The 17,617-nt window shown below is 34.0% G+C and overlaps 2 protein-coding genes across 2 annotated transcripts; one reads left to right on the top strand and one right to left on the bottom strand.

The window, feature by feature from the left end:
• The first annotated feature begins 433 nt into the window (after positions 1-433).
• On the top strand, positions 434-4,598 carry LOC122397428 (meckelin). The gene is given in 13 exon segments (XM_043396581.1): positions 434-632; positions 701-862; positions 1,018-1,322; positions 1,380-1,571; positions 1,663-1,914; positions 2,085-2,236; positions 2,322-2,487; positions 2,579-2,863; positions 2,948-3,415; positions 3,494-3,756; positions 3,830-4,010; positions 4,090-4,300; positions 4,372-4,598. Coding segments are annotated over 13 exon segments (3,063 nt in total).
• A 219-nt stretch (positions 4,599-4,817) lies between these two features.
• LOC122397427 (NADH dehydrogenase [ubiquinone] 1 beta subcomplex subunit 3) lies at positions 4,818-5,129 on the bottom strand. Its single transcript, XM_043396580.1, has one exon. It carries the CDS (start codon positions 5,127-5,129, stop codon positions 4,818-4,820), a length of 312 nt encoding a protein of 103 aa, XP_043252515.1.
• Positions 5,130-17,617: the final 12,488 nt, after the last annotated feature.

Raw genomic sequence — 17,617 nt, 5'->3', positions numbered from 1 at the left:
CCCCGATTGGTGAACGGTCCGTTTACTAGGAATATACCCCCATTTGAGCTTGCCTAATCTTTTGCAAGCCTAACCTGAATTCGGAATTTAGATGTTTATTTTGTTATTTGTTTAAACATTAGAGCATCTACACTTCTTATTCTGCGACTGTACGAAGACTATGCGTAGATATTTATATTATATAATGAAGGTTTTTTATTTATTTGAAGAGAAATTATTTCTCTCGATTTGTGCTTACAAATTTTAAAGAATAGGAATTCTACTTTAATTACGTGTAAATATATTTCGAAGAAAATGTCATGAAAAGACTAATAAAATTAAATTGAACAAATTTCATCCTTGTGTTGCTAATACTTTTGTCTATCACTATATGTTTATATTTCTAATGATTGCTATAGTAACGAAAGATGTAAACAAAGTAGGCTTTGAAAAAATGCTTTCTTTCGTAAGAAAGTATATTTCCACCTACTTTCTAATTTTTTATTTAATTTTTCTCCAAACACTTGTCGCGAATAAAGAAATTTTAAAAGTATCTGAATTGTCAAAGTGTAAGAATAATGAATATTTTGATAATACGTTGCTTTCCTGTATACAATGCGATACCAAGAAAAATCTAAGACCGTCCGTCGATCGTAAGTTTAAAATGATTTTTTTTTAAAAAAAGCTAGATAATTTCATGTTGAATTTATTTCTTCTGTAGGATCACGATGTATATGTAATGAATTTAGTAAACAAATTGGTTTGAACAACGGTTATCCGTTATGCCTGTCTTGTGGTCCTAACGCAACAATTACCATAGACGGGCGAGATTGTATTGCGTGTAACAATGCAATGTGTAGATGTAGTACTAATGAAATACAAAGTAATAATCGAAACATTACAATGATACATTGCCATTTAAAATTACTTTATTATTATTATAAACTTGATCACAATATACATATATTACCACATTAGAAATTAAACTATTGAATTACAGATTAAATTATTGACTTTTGCTATGTTATAATTTTACAGTAGATAGAAATTTGGATGGTACATTATTAAACAGTATGTACTGTCTGCCTTGTCCTGCTAATACTTATCTATCTTTGGATGGATTTAAATGCTTACCCTGCAATGATCTTGAATATAATTCGTACATAAATCATAAGTATTTGTCAAAATATTATGCACGAATACAAGATCACTGTCCATATGGAAATGCTTCATTTTCTCATGGATTAGACGCAAATACCACGTATATAATAAAACTTAAAAATCAAAGCATAGATAGTTACTATTTCTCAAACGAATTACAATCCGCAATATATTTTTGTAAGGTAAATAATAAAATAACTATATATGAAATAAAAAAAATAATATAAAGATTTTTTTAGAGAAAGTATAAATTAGCGTGCGAACATTTATCAAACATGTGTGCCCTGAGTCTTTATAGTAATAAAATGGCTTGCACATTATTTATGCAAATACAACCACCTGTATGGTTATTTTATAATAAAAATGAAACGACAACGGTACTGAATACCAGACAGATAACACAAAAATATAGTTTATCAAAGCACGACGGTGTATGTAACATATATTTTTTAAGAATATATTCATATAAATTATATGATATTTATATGAATATCATATTTGAATATATTATATTTGTTTTAGGACAGTACACTAAATTTTACGTTTGTCACATTTCATTTAGATGGTAACTTGAAATCGATCGATACACCTGATATACCATGCAATTTATTGAAATATATTAGATTTGGCGTAAACATGAACAGGAAATGTAAATTTACGATAAAAAATTTATTAAACGCAGAAGTAGAATTTATATCTCCTTATTTAACATTTATGGACAATAAAAAGATTTTAATGCATGCCTTGCCTGTACTCATTAAAAATATTAACCAGGTAAGTAAAAAACCAAAGGAATAACATTTAAATAACTGTAAGAAAGGTGTTTTCCAATTTCATTAATTCATAGGTATAATAGACAATGTCAAAATGTGGTAATAAATATATTGTTCTGTACAATTACTGACTTGGGATATCATTGTATACAGTTTTTAATTATTTTCTAGAATGAGAATAATATATTGAATTGGCAATTTGTGCGAAAATTTTTCCTTGTTGATAATATTAGTGGATATAAAACATCAAATTTCACAGATAGTAAAGTTGAAAACGTTAGTACATTATCAGTATTACGCTATATGAAATCTTTAAATGTTATGTAAGTTGTACATCCTTCTGATCAATATTTTTAATATTCCTTAAATTTAATGACTATTAATGTAAAAGTAAAACATCCTTTACAGTATTAATATTCAAAATGCAGAGAATAGGAACAAAATATTTCCACCTTTATTAATTGTTGAATACACTGAATTAACGCATGAACAGATAAGCAAAACTGCAGAAGTCACGTTAAAGTACAAGATACAGTTTATTTTGAATGATCGTAATACCGATTTTAATTTTAAGGTAAATATTACAATAATAAAAATGATTGGAAACAATCTATTTAAGCATTATTACCATTGATATGTTACAAACTATAAAAATACTTTTTTAGATAATTGTTGGAGTTTTCTCAGCATTAGCTTTAAGCGTTTCTGGCATAAAAACATGGAATCATAGTAAACAACGTTATGCCAACGTTTCATATATAACTGTACTATTTTGGTTTTTTATTTATGCTATGGGCGCTGTAGGAACTGTAATTATTTTGAATCTGATCAGTTTATGTATATACTTATGTATATTCTACAAAAGACAAACAATCCCATATATTCTGCTTTTTGATGATATTAATGAGAAGACTATTAAAATGTTTACTACAATAGCATTTGCTTTTAAAGTAAGTATTTACTTACAAAATAAAATAGGAACGTAACTATTATAATTTATTTGTTTATACAAGCATTGATAACTTCTTATTTAGTTCATAGAAATGCTTGGATTTATTTGTCGGTATTGGAATATCGATATATTTTTTATTGATTGGGAGCAACCTAAACCAGCATATAATCAATTTAAATACGACTCTCCAGATATTTCTTTGTACAAGTTACAGGCGAATAAATTATCAGACAATAAATATAAATTTTCACAAACGACATCAGAAATGTTAATAACTGAATGTAAGATAGCAGCATATAAGTAAGATGAACACAGTAGTCATAATTGTATTTCTGAATCTTTTGCAGCTGATAAACGCGAAGATAATTGTTCAGCTGCGTATTCGATATTAAAAAATTCTGCGGAAGAAATAAGTAGGTATAATAATTTTCATCGTTTGCCTGTTAGTATTTGGCGAACATATTTTATTGCTAATCAGTGGCTAGAGCTTCAAACAAAGCGAAAAATAAATGTATTGGTACAATTAGTCGCTGTTTTAGGTATTTTTCAGGTAAATTGAGAATCTCTATTAAAATAATAATTTAAAAATTAAATTTAGAATAGAGAGTAATCTTTATATTTTAAGTAGATTATACAGATATATCCATGGGTTATTACAATACCAGAATTAATACCGAAAATTCCTGAAGAAAATTCGAATTTTACTGTGTACTACACAATGTGCACTTTAGTATATGTTTTAATATATTGCATTCAATGGTTATTATTCACAATATTCTACGAACGACATGTTACAAATAGAATGCAAAAATTTATAAATCTATGTTCGGTCGCAAATATCAGTGTATTCATTTTACCATTTAATTATTATGGTTTTTATATTCATGGAAGGTAATACATAAAGCAGCAGTTTATAAAAACATAATAACTTCAATTAACTGTTATTATTATTCTTCCATGACAGATCAGTACACGGTTATGCAGATACAGATTTACCTACTCTAATGAACGATTTAGAGAAAGAGAAAAATAATTTATGCGCGCATAGAGGTCTTTTACCCGGAACGTCTCAACAAACATTTATATTATCTTTAGCAAAAACATTCAAAATTGTTTTTACCACACTTTCAAAACAAAAAAAGGTTGTACGTATTACATGATTCTTATTTAAATTTCACTTACATTTTCAAAAATATATCATATGTTATGTTTATCTTTCTTCAGAGGTCTAATAACTTTCTAAGAACGTATTTCTTTTCCACAACAAACTGGGAACAAAGTTTTGATAGACAATTTAAATTAAAAGAGTTCTTATGTAAATTTGTGGATCATTATTTCAAAGATGTGGACTATATTATTAAAGAACAACATTTCTTTGAAAAATTATTTAATACTCTATTTTTACATAAGGCAGAAAAGTCGATCTTTTATATTGGTAATGTTACTTATTTTAAGGGACAATAGAATAACATTTTAAAAATCGTTTAATTACTATCTCATTTACAGATAATAACCATTCTTTCGACCAAGTATTATTTTATGGCAACGAGTGGTTGTTAGCTACTTTTGAAATGTCAATATTTACTTACATGCTAGTATTATATGAAGATTGCATATTAGCTGTTATAGTTACAGTATCGATATCAATGTTACTAATTGCAATTGTCAAACATAACAGGACAAAGAATTTAGGTAATAATATATTATTAGACAAAACATTTTTTATACGATAATATCAAAATCAAAACAGTTTTCTCATATTTATAAGCGTTGTATTTAAGTCTTGTATAATTCTATTAATATTATGTTTGTTGAATAAAAATTAATGTAAGGGCTAATTACTACAGTAACATAGTTCTGTTTTACTTTACCATTTATTTTGTACAATATAAGATACAATATATATACAATAATACCAATTACTTTATTTTACTACACATACAGTTATAAAATTAATGATGACCATCAGAATGGTGTTCTTCATGATGCCCATTACTATGATCATTTCCAAGATATTGTTCCGCGGCTATTGTTAATAAAAATGCTGGAATTCCAAGTTTCCAACCTCTCAATAACCCATTTACTATTTGTTTAAAAAAAGATGGTTCTAAAGAATGGAAACGCCAAACTTCATTTCTCAACCAAGGATCTTTCAATCCTTTTTCGGCTAATTTTTGTTGAACACGTAAAAGCCTTGGTACATCTTCTACTTTGAATGCGTCAGGACTTGGTACTTTAGGTAAGGCATGTCCGTGGCCTCCCATTTTCTTAACAAAATTTAAATTATTTAAGTTTCAATGTATTAATGGAATATTTGACATACTAACGTGTAAATATAATTGTGATTATACATTATATTTACATGTTTTGTATATCAAATATTCATACACATTATATAGAATGTTTTCAAATAATCTACCAAGCAACAATTTGTAAAGCAGAGCCGTCCAACATAACCTTTATGACTTAACGATATAACTTCGTTGTCAACTTGTCACGTAAGAGGTTAAAGGTAGTTTCACATGACACAAAGTCACCAAATTTAGTTCCACGACATCATCGATTTTTATACTGTTGTGTATTTGCCTTTGTGTTTCTTACCGTAATGCGGTCATATTTACAATTGTTTTCACATGACGGTAGAAATTATGACTTTTACTGCCGTGGTCGCCGTGGAAGTTCCTGACAGTGTCACAAAGTGATAGCGTGACAGTTTTTGCAGCTTTTTTTATGTACAGTTCACATAACGTTTATCTAGTCACTTTGGTTACTTTTTAATTTTTGGTGATTTTAAGCATTAGTGAGCATCGGGACTTTAAGTACTCTTTCATCAATATACATATTTTCTCTTTTCCGAATGGTATTTTATTTAAACAACAACTGTGAAAATTACACGTTTGATACTTGTACTTAGGAACAAAATTTTCTTTTAGAATTGTTCCCTTTGCTTGTTTAGCCTCTTGCTTACACCACAGACGAGGTATACGAGTAGACCTTTCACCCAAAGTATTTTTTCGGTCCATTTTTCTGGGGCTCTAGAGCCCCATTACCATTTTCGTGTCATTCGCAACGTTACCAACAGAATCAGAAATGAATTTTAATCTCTTCCATAGTCAACTCACATGTATTTACGCATACACTACAGCTGTCTGCCCATCAATGCTAATTCAATGAATAGTTTCTCAACTGACCGCCATCCATGAGAAGAGGCCGTTAAAATCAGCTCCGAATTTTCAGGTCGGTATGGCAGTCAGATTCGGCCACGAAAGCCCATAAGGTGAAAAGTCTACTCGTATACCTCGTCTGTGGGAATAGTTTATGCCAATGAATTCTAAAATATTGATGCTTCAGTTTTGCCAACCAATTCATCTTTGTTTCTAGTTCCAAAGTCTGTTTCTTTATTTAAGACTAAATTAGAATTAAGGCCATAATGTACGTATTGAGAATAATAACTTTATTATTTATTAATGCGTTCTACATAAGCCGATGCTAGACTGGTCACACCCGAAAAGTTGTACGGTATTTATATTAGCACGCACCTACAGGAGGGCAGCACGTGCCGGCTTATATTTAAATGTATGTATACACTCAACAGTACGAATTTAGTGTTAGAGTAGTAGAGTTATTTAACTGTGATTATTCTGGTACATAATGATTTGAATAAAATTTAACGTGGTGAAGGGTATAAAAACCTTATATGAATTGTTCTGCTTGCTGTTTGATTATATTATAACGAAATAGACTAAAAAAAAATAATAGACAAATTTCGAAAACGATGTATGTCCTGAGTGTCTGGGTTCGTTTCGAGATCCAATTTTGAATGCTTTCGAAATAATTAAATTCTCCCAATATTTAGTCTTAATTCCAGACACTGTAGTGCTAAATTCGAATTCCAGTGTAAATCGATAACGTAGGAAATGACACGAAAGTGGTAAGGGGGTTCGCGAATCAACATTTATTTTGTACATTGTCTGTGGTAATATTCAAAAGTCGACCAATTAATACTTTCAGTGTTAGATAAGTTTCTTTTTGTTAATTTTATATTATTTTTTGTTTAATTATTATTGCATAAATGCAATAACTTTATATCTTAATAAAACGGTACACGAAAGTAAATTTAATTTGCAAAAAGGCGAATATGTTTTAGAAAAGAGTTAGTTCGTAGTGCAAAAAGGTGAACATGATCTGTAAAAGGGTTAATTCGTAGAGCAAAAACTGTAAATGCTTCGAATGTAGGAATTCATTGAGACAATTGTAAAGGAAATCGTTTACCAAAAATAGCGATGTACTTAAACGGTTCAGCATCCGGCGGAGGGTAAATAGTGTAGGTCATCTTTCAGTTTCCTTTCTTTTTCTTGCTGACATTTACACCTTGAAGTCGGCGTTGGACGCCACTCAAATCGTAGCCGCCACAATAGAGGCGGCGTGGGAGCAAAGCTTTGCTGTGACCGCATCACCATTTTCCCGTAGGCTTTGACGGACCTACAAAAGCGCCGCCGCCATGTTGATTTACTGGCAGGCAATTGTCAATGAGCCGAATTGTTAAGGAATGTCATGTCCTGGTTTCCGTTGAAAGGTCGATAGGCCGGCCAGGAAAAGACGAGGCTTCTTTGCCCCGGCTACTTCACTCTTTTCGCCTGCGTGTGGTCCAGTATCATTGTCCGAAACAGGTTGCCGGTGGACGAGATCGCCTCTACTTTACAAATACCGTGTGAATTGGAAAACATCAAAAGAGACACGCTTCCTAATATCACCAATAATAATCGGTAGAATCCGTTGGATCGGTAGAATTATAGAAATTGTAGCTCTTGCGGTGCCCGATTCTAACCTATAAATGAGAATTGTAAACTACACGCTATATATTTTATTTTCATTGGAAAGTAAGCAACTAGAAGTGAGTAGGTAACTAGAAAATAACGAACGTAGAATAGAAACGAATTGACACAGAAGCTATGTAAAATATAAAATGAAACTAATTTTTTTTTATATAAAAATATGAAAAATTTTAAAAACTAGTATTTCAAAGATACAACTTTTATACCAAAAAAAAACTTTTTCTTCAAAATGCTATAGTCTTTAAAATTTTTCATATTTTTTGTTTTAAAATAGATTCAGTACCAGTGGAAACCAACGGGCTTCAAAACAATTTTCGGTATACAAATTTTTGTTTTCGAAATGCTATAGTTTTTAAAATTTTTCATATTTTTCGTCTAAAATAGCCAACCAACTATAAGAAAATATTTTCTTTAATGATGGATGGTAAAGAATACTATTTAATAAAAAGATAATAAAAAATGAAATAAAAAATATCTTCGTATAGTTTAAGGGTGTGTTTTCGTGTTCCTGTGAGTCTAGTAGAGCTTTTAACTCTACGAAAAAGATTAAAAAAGAAAATCTTGAATTTTAACGGGGAACCTCATGTAAAATGAAATTTTTGAGCATTTTTTTTTTTTGCTTAAATTGGTAGGAAATTTCCTCAGGAATACGATAAAAAAGTTAGAAAGTGATCATTAACAATTGTTCATAATCAAAAATCACAATTTTAACAAAAGAAGAATGTCATGCTGAGCGTTTTTGCATAAACTAACTATTCTATTTTGATTTTTTTGTTTCAGATCATTTTTGTGCATTGTACGCTGCACGGCGAATTTACAGGATGCCATTTTCAAGCCACCATTGCACCATTGTTATTAACAATTAAAATTTATAAAAAATATTTTTCTTTACATTATAACGTTAATAAATGATACTTCAAATTTTAAATGAATCTGTGCATTGGATTTTTCAGAAAAAATTCTTGAAAAACAGGCCATTTACATGAGGTTCCCCCCTTAAGTGGCTCAATGTTCGGTCGCACAAGTACGTAGAAATGCAAAGCATTAAATAAGAACGTCGCAGGGTGATAGATGGGTCGCATGCCGATCGTTCTTGTTGGCAAGACGGCTCATTAAAGTGTGTGTGGGTCCAAGTCTCGGATCTGACTCGCTTTTACAGCCGCGAGCTCTGCTGTAGCGAGCCACGAGCAAAAGAGAGAGAGAGAGAGAGAGAGAGAGAGAGAGAGAGAGAGCAAGTTATCAACCGCGACGAAGGCAGAGGCGAGAGGAAAGAACGAAGCTCGAGCCTTCGAGATCTTAGCCCGCAGTTAATTGCCAGCATTTAATGAGCGTTCTTTGACGCGCCGCGCGAACCGCCGCTGTAACACTCGTAATGGCCGGTGCTTTTGTAACGACTGGCTCGTTCGTACCCCTGTGTACCAGTTCGAACTGCCAATGTACGCACACCTACCCAACCCACGTGTCCTCGCTTCCCTTCCCTCGCCATCCCTTGCCCGACCCGGGTAAATGAAAATGGCCACTTATTGTCAAGTTCGACAGACTATCGTAGCTGGACGCTGAGCTACCGACGAAAACCACTCCGATAATTGAGATATTCGATCGCTATACTGGTAGAGGGAAAGAGAAGAGAGGGACGAGTGCGTTTTATATCTGTCAGACAATCGAAACCGACACCATTTTGTATTTTAACCAGCCACGAGCGCGTCAAACCAAACCATACTTGCAACCAAAGTTATACCTATGTTTTTTCTCTAATGCTTGGCACCAGTTCTAAACTTCTACAAATTATTTTAAGATAAAGAGCAAGCATGCACCAGTTTTTGTTCGAACGAGTTTTAAAAATTTTCTTCCCAAACCTTTCGGACTTGTTTAGACTCGTACGTAGGGGGGGACCAATTTCTGTAACTAATGCAGTGCGTTATGTAATTCTGGCATCCAACTGACCACCATTTTACATTCTAAGCAGTAACCAAATTCAAACGTAACCATACTTAGAACCAAAGTTATCACTAAACTGCGGATCTTTATGCAAATTCACATTTTGATTAATAAAATTAATGAAACGGAAGAAGCTTCGCAGGGGGCTGTCTCAACCCCTAAATATAATAATTCGTATCTTACTTTAAGTATTTCTTATATTTTTGTATATTAAATGCATTCTGTAGTTTTTTGAGGATTAAAATTTCCCATAAATGAATAAACATCCGCAATCTACTCATAAATATATGCATTGTCCCACTACTACAACCTTCTTGGGTCCACCCTCGACACACAACGCATAGTATCCAACTCTTTTTTGATTTCGAATTCAAATATAGCTCGTTTAAAAATATACAGAGGTTATTTTCTTCGTTCTCTGAAGTTGAGAGAAGTAATCGAAGTGTCCAGTTTTGCCTCAACGTTAGATAATGTAATAAGTGCGAGGAATTTTAATTTTCTTTTGTTAAAAACATTTTAAAATATCACTGAAACATGTATAAATAAATATTGTAAATTTGACTGCAAAAGGTGTTATATCTAGGCAAATACTTATTATCTATGTCTACTGAGCTATATCGATATACATACATCGACGGCCATTGTGGTTAAATTCGGTTAAATTTGTTTATTTTTGTGTTAACATTAAAACTACCAAAGTAGACAAAATTACCCATTCGTAATTTCTAATAAAACATGTAAAAAATTTACTCGACTGATTTTTTGAAAATTTACCATAATTTTCTATAATAGAATGAATAATTATCTCCATTGCATTATATTATATTTCTTCGCGTGTCTATCGTTTTAATTTCATTGTCACAGATAAATACACTGTAATTGTCGGTACAGTTCTAGTACTCGTTATCGAGGTTGAAATTTAATTGGAGATTTATAAGGAGAAAATGTTGAGGTAAACACAGTTCGAGCAACGATTCCTACTTGAACAGGCGAGCACAAAAACCTTTTTGCGTCTCGATACTCTAACATTTGGTCCTCCTTCTTTGCTAATATTGTTGCATCCCCTCGGGAACCAGATCCCGCGTTCCACTGTTTGAAATCTTGAGAAACGAAGTTTTTCTGCTCGTCGAAGTATTCCCGGGGGATGGCGATCTACCTAATTGTTGTCGATTCACCCCTTTTCTCAGACACGGGCGGGGCTCGTTCGGTCCAGCTTCAACAAGATAACGAGTACTATTACTCATGCATTGACGTACTGTGACAAGCTTCCCGTGTCACATAATCGCGACAGTTTACCCTCCTCCCGATCCAGCCATAGTCCTGAACAATTTGCTCGCGACGAGTCAATGGGCGTGATCTCGACAAGGATTCGTTTTACGAGTTCCAAGATTTTGTCAAAAGTGGCTGGTGGGGCGGATCGTGTACGATGGAACTGCGGCGAAGTATTCAACAGATTTAATAAACATTAATACGACGGAGGTACGAGGGTCGTTCAATAAGTCCTTAGAAAAAGATAGATAAACAAATTATTTTAGGTAGATTTTTCAACATAATCTCCTTTTAGCTCTATACACATTTCCAAGCGTTTCTCCAACTTTTTTGAGCCATGTAAAAAGTAAAATTTCGGAAAGTCCTCAAAATAGGCATTTCTTTGGACGGTGACCTCCTCGTTCGACGTGAACCGTTGTCCACCTAGCCATTTTTTTAAGTTTGGAAATAAAAAGAAGTCAGTGGGGGCCAAATCCGATGAATACGGTGGATGTTGTAATAATTCAAACTTTAATTCCATGATTTTGGCCATTGAAAGTGCACCCGTGCATTGTCTTGATGCAAGGGAAAGTAGCTTGCTTTGATCGACAATAAACATGTAACCATGTGGTGGATATAACTGAAACCTTGAAAGTTGTCTAGTGAATCATGAAGCTTACTAACACTAAATTTATGGAAGCCGTCAATTTGACAGATGACTGATTCCATATTTAAAATTGCAGAACGCGTAAATATTATTTTTTAACAACTTATGTTGAATTTGATTGATGCACTGGCATGAATACATATTATAATTAAAAGAAAAATCGTATTGTAAGGTAATCGTCAACATGGAAGATATCAATAAATATACGTGCGGTCAATGCCCGTAAATTTAGTACTAAAAACAAACCATTTTCGATCCTACGATCGCCAGATCTCAGATTTTCTAAGGACTCATTGAACGACCCTTGCATCTACAGTGAAGGAAATTTCTAAAAGAACACTACGATTTTTATTAGGTGTACAAATGAATAATTCAATTTTTTCAGCCACATTCAATGTTTATTTTAGAAGAAAGTAAATTGAATTGTTCAATCGAAGTATTCGCCGTTACTTTCTAGAACTTTAAGCCATCTTTCAGGCAGCTGATGAATTCCATCTCGGGAAAATTTTACATTTTTGGACCCGATAAAGTCGTCGAGCCATTTTCGGATCTCATCCACTGATTGGAAGTGCATATGGGATAAGGCGTATTGCATCGACAGGAACAGGTGATAATCAGATGGAGCAATGTCTGGTGAATACGCCGGGTGCTGCAGGACGTCCCAGCCAAGACTCATTATGGTGTCTTTTGTATGGGAAGCAATATGCGGCCTGGCGTTGTCATGCAACAATTTCACTGGACGTTCTCCTTTGCCAGTATACGGACGTTTTCGTTCCAATGCTTGACTCAAGCAGATTAATTGACGTTGCTAGCAGTCCGCAGTAACTGTTACACCCGGTTCCAACAACTCATAATAAACCACGCCCTTGATATCCCACCAAATGCAGAGAAGAACCTTCTTTCCGAAGCGATTGAGTTTTGCAATCGATGTTGATGCTTCGCCGGGATTTACCCATGACTTTCTGCGTTTCGGATTGTCATAGAGTATCCACTTCTCATCGCCCGTGACGATTTTCCACAAGAAAGACTTTCGACGCTGCTTATTGAGAAGAGAAAGACACGCTGCCACTCGTTGATTTTTGTTGGTTGCAGTGAGTTCATGAGGAACCCATTTTTCTTCTTTCTGGATCTTTCCTGTCTCACGTAGGCGATTGGAAATCGTTTGCTGGGTTGCTCCTAACTGTTCTGCAAGTTCTCTTTGCGTTTGTGCCGCATTATCAGCATGCAGTTGTTCCAAATCATCGTTGTCGCACTTCCGAGGGCCTCAAGGGCGTTGTTTGTCGATTAGACTCAAATCACCGCTTTTAAACCGCTTAAACCAAAATGTGCACACATCATACGATACAACAAATCGATTTGCATGCTCTCGCAGCATTTTTCCCTTGTTAGAATTCGTAAAGAATGCAGTGTCGGATATACATCTCATCTGTTGCCATTTTCTACTCCACTGAATTGAATACTTTTGAAAGTTATGTTGAGCCTTTCGCTAAACTATCTTTTGTTTTAAGTAGCTATATCTTCTTCTTCTTCTTCATGGGTGTTTTAACGCTGCGTCGACTACGGGGTCATTGGCGGCGGATGTGTGCTTGCGCGCTATATTTGGTTATACATGTTTGTTTCTTTGAGAAATTTTATAGTGTCACTAATGAGGTCCTGAGCTGTAAGGGCTGTGTTCGGTTTTATACCATATTTCTGTCTTTGGAGTTCGGTTCTTCTGCACTGATATAGGATGTGGTCTACTGTGAGAGTTTCAGTGGGGCAGTAGCTGCAGTAAGGTCGATCTCCTTTTTTTATTAGATATTCATGCGTTGTCTTTGTGTGACCTGACCTCAGTCGAGACATTATGGACTTTTCTTTCCTATTTAAATTGCAGGCCAATGAAATGGCCCTCGAACTAAGAAGGAAATACTTAACACTCAAATACGCCTCAAAAATTTCCGCCACTCCGAACAATCCTACCTTCAACCGTATCTGCTCTGATTGATTCAATGAATTATACTATACATATATTGTAACAGACTCAACAAAATCTTGAAACCTCCCATCGAATGGACCCCACTATCAACACTATATGACCGAAAAAGAGCGGAAAAATATATTGTCTTTAAACTTAATTTTACAACTGCTTAAGATAATTTGGATTATTCATTTGTACACCTAATATTTAATAAATTCATTAAGTTCCTCCACTCCATGTATCCATTTTAACTGTGTTCGGATCTTTGGAAGATCCCTTTATTCCAAGTTCTTCGGTTGTACATTTCTTACAAATAGCAACTAGAAATCCATTTAAGTTTGATTGTCCAGGTATTACTTGTAAAAATGTTCCGTCAAGAAGAGGTTTCCGTTCTGCTACGCGTATTATTTTTTGCAAATGAGAATCTGATTCACTATCTAACAGATTAATGCTTTCTTCTTGCATCATTATTTGATATAACGCATATAAACTTGATATGACTCGTATAACACCTTAAATTACTGTACAAATAAATAAACTTCGCTGTTCGAAAGTTATAAGTAGACTGCGGATCTTTATGCAAATTCATATTTTTATTAATACAATTAATGAAATCGGAGCTTTGTAGAGGGTTGTCTCAACCCCTAAATATAATAATTCGTATCTTACTTTAAATATTTCTTATATTTTTGCATAACAAGTGCATTCTGTAGTTTTTTGAGAATTAAAATTCCTCATGAATGCATAGAGATCCGCAGTCTAGTTATAAGACAACTGATTCAGCGATGTCTGACGTTACAAATAATAATATTGGAAGTAAGCAAATATCTGTGTGCTCCAATCCTTCGGAAATGCAAACCTTGAGATCTGAGAAAATCTCAGAGAATGAAAGCATAGTTTGATGCAATTAGTTTATCTATAGACATGGTTTTTTAATAGGATCATACGTTTTTTTTAAATTTAGTGTTCAATGCAGCTCGTCATTTATTGTATCAGTTATGACGAGAAACCATTGATTTAAAAGATATTTAAAAGTTCCACTTTTTACACGTTTTGTCTATGCATTTGTTTTATTCTTTCCACGATAGTGAAATGTCATCTATTGTTAAAATTAGCCTCCTTGTGATTTACATTTTATTTCGAGTCGAAGTTCTGTCGCCTTTTCCTTACACGTTTCCACAAGTATGTCTCATTTAACACGGAATCATGAAATCGGAAATCTCAGATATTTCCTATGAAAACTCTAGTCGTATCAATCCCGATAGACCAATTTATCATTTAAACCGCAGGTACCGGAATATATTGTCAGGTTGTGGGTTAGGTCTTTGCAAAGGTTCGTGGCCCTCTTTAGAAATTGCTTTTGGGACTGACAGCCGAGCCTCGAAATTGAAAAATCTCTGTTAGTCGATGATGGAAGTCGCTCCGGAGACTTTTACTCTGATTGTTCGGCATTCGACCGAAATTGTCTTTTTGTCCTGCTGTTGACTGCAAAAAAAGTTTCAACAAATTTTCCACAATATCGATATTTGTATATTCGCAGAGATATTGTCCCATTATCATGATTTGTACACAGGAATATATTTTAATATTTCCTTAAATATGTAACATAAATTTTAGTAATATTTGGTAAGTGAATAAAATAGCGACGAAAACAATTAATAATTCGAACAGATATAGTCGTAAGAGTAGACGCATAAGGGACAGCTTATCAACCAAATGAAAAAATGCCGGTCTTTGGAAGATTTCACCCGATTTTAATTCGTTTTCAAAATATTCTTTGTCCAATTTTAAATTTCTTTCGCAAAATCTTTGGTATACAGGGTGTTCGATCACCCCTGGGAAAAATTGTAATGAGAGATTCTAGAGGTCAAAATAAGACGAAAATGAATGATACCAATTTGTTGATGGAGGCTTCGTTAAAAAGTTATTAACATTCAAAGTTCCGCCGGTACTGAATTTTTTTCTCGAAAATGCACAAGATTTCGGGGGTATGTCTATTCACCAAAAATGATTGGAATTGACCCTCCTAATCGAAAATAATTTTTCCAAAACGAATTGAAATTTTTTTTCCATCGAAAAATTTCACACCTTCTCGAATTTTTTTCTAGAAAGTGGGTAGGATTGTGAGTGTATGTCCATTCATAAAAAATGATTATAATTGATCCCCCTAACCGAAAATAATTTTTCCAGAACGATTTGAAATTTTTTTTTTCGTCGAATTTAGTCACCTAATTAGATTTTCGGTAAGGAATTTTTTTCGCGAAAGTGTGTAGGATTTCGGGGGTATGTGTAATGACTAAAAATGATTGTAATTGACCCCCGCAACCGAAAATAATTTTTCCAGAACGATTTGATATTTTTGAATTTAGTTGTTAATAACTTTTTAACGAAGCCTCCGTTAACAAATTGGTATTATTGATTTTCGTCTTATTTTGGCCTCTAGAATCCCCCATTAAAATCTTTTCGATTGAATTGTGTTACTTGTTGGACTCACTACTGTTTTTTAAGATCTCGACGATATTAAAAATGGCGGGAAGAAAACTTCTCTTTGAATAAACATTATAGATGATTTAACGCAGGAGGTCGAAGATTAATTTATAAACTAAACCTGACGTATATTAGAATCAGTTTGAAAGCATAACAAATGTTATTGTGAATTCTGAAAATTAATTTTCTCGAAAACAAAGCGACAAACAAAAAACGGGTATTCTACACGCAGGGTTTGGCTAGTAATTTCTGTTTATCTGACTCGTAATGATATCATGTAGTTAGTTGAATTTGTCTCAGCAAACGCTATCAAATTATTAACAAAAAAATATATGGTTCCATTTAAAAAAATTAGCTTGACCTTGAAATCTCCCCCACCACTCCACCTGTACAAAAGTTATTTACACCACATAATTTGCCCCTTTAAATGAAACAACTTTTCTAAGAACATTTTTTTGATACCTTCCATACCTCATGAAATATTCCACCATTCGCACTTGAACGTAACGCCCTCTATATTTACGATCGTACTACTCGATACAGACGCACGATGCTATTTATTTCGGTGGTTACCGGAATAAGTAGAGCACGTTTGCAGATTAAAAGAGTAACCAACGCGAAAGAGAGGTTAAAAAAAGAAAAAAAAAAGGTAATAATGCAGGGGAGGCACCGCAGCGGACTAATTAATCTGGTGGACGGATGCAGCATGGTTTCGGGTGAAATGAAAGCCGAGACTGAACGTGCACCGCGGAAAGGCATTTTAGATGAAATTTATGCGACCTCTTAAGGGAGCAAGAACGAAGTGCGGAGTCGACGATCGGACACGGTATTACAGAGCGGTGCTCGTCATTAGAGGGATAATGCATATCTTAATGATTACGAAACGAAACACTGACACTGCCGTGGATACGTAAGTGCGGCCAGTGAATGGCGACAGGACTAGCGACTGGGCCCATCCACAATCTTGCAACCGTCCCACGCTTCTGCAATCAGCTTCCCATAAACTACAATCACGACACGTGTTATCCCTCTGGTGCTCCCTGTAAACAGACGATCGCTGCTAAGGATTAAATCCCCCGGGATATGAATTCAGAACGCTTGCGAAACACAGTGAACCGCACCGAGCACGCTGACACCTTGGCACGTAATTAATACCAATTCTGTGAACCCTTGACAGCCTGATCAACCGATCCACTACGATTCAAAGAATCCTCTCTTCCTCTTCTACTAGACATAACCTAAGCCGTCACCGGTTCAGCTAAATGATAAATATTGCAAACCTCAAAACAATCGGAAGAATCTGGGTACATTTCGAAAATGCAGACTCCAGCAACTCGAAAGTTTCGAGTCGAAACAGAAACATTGTCGTCAATACGTAGAAACATTCGGAACGAAAGGCGTCAAACTGAACAACGCGAATAAGCTAAAATTAAGACGTTGAAACGAAATTAAGGGAACGCGAAAGATCCCTAGGAAAGGTGGTCTTCTTTCACGGTAGTTACAGTTCTTTCTACGATACAGTAAATATGAATATATGCCTGTAAACTGATTCTAATTACAGAAACAGATTTATGAATGGACACATTGTATAAATGAACAAAGGTGTAACGTTATTACGTA

The sequence above is a fragment of the Colletes gigas genome, unplaced genomic scaffold, assembly GCF_013123115.1.
Source record: "Colletes gigas isolate AHSC1104 unplaced genomic scaffold, ASM1312311v1 Colletes_gigas_Sc00009, whole genome shotgun sequence".
NCBI lineage: Eukaryota > Metazoa > Arthropoda > Insecta > Hymenoptera > Colletidae > Colletes > Colletes gigas.
The sequence above is the reverse complement of the archived record's forward strand: the minus strand, read 5'-3'. Positions and strand labels throughout refer to the sequence as shown.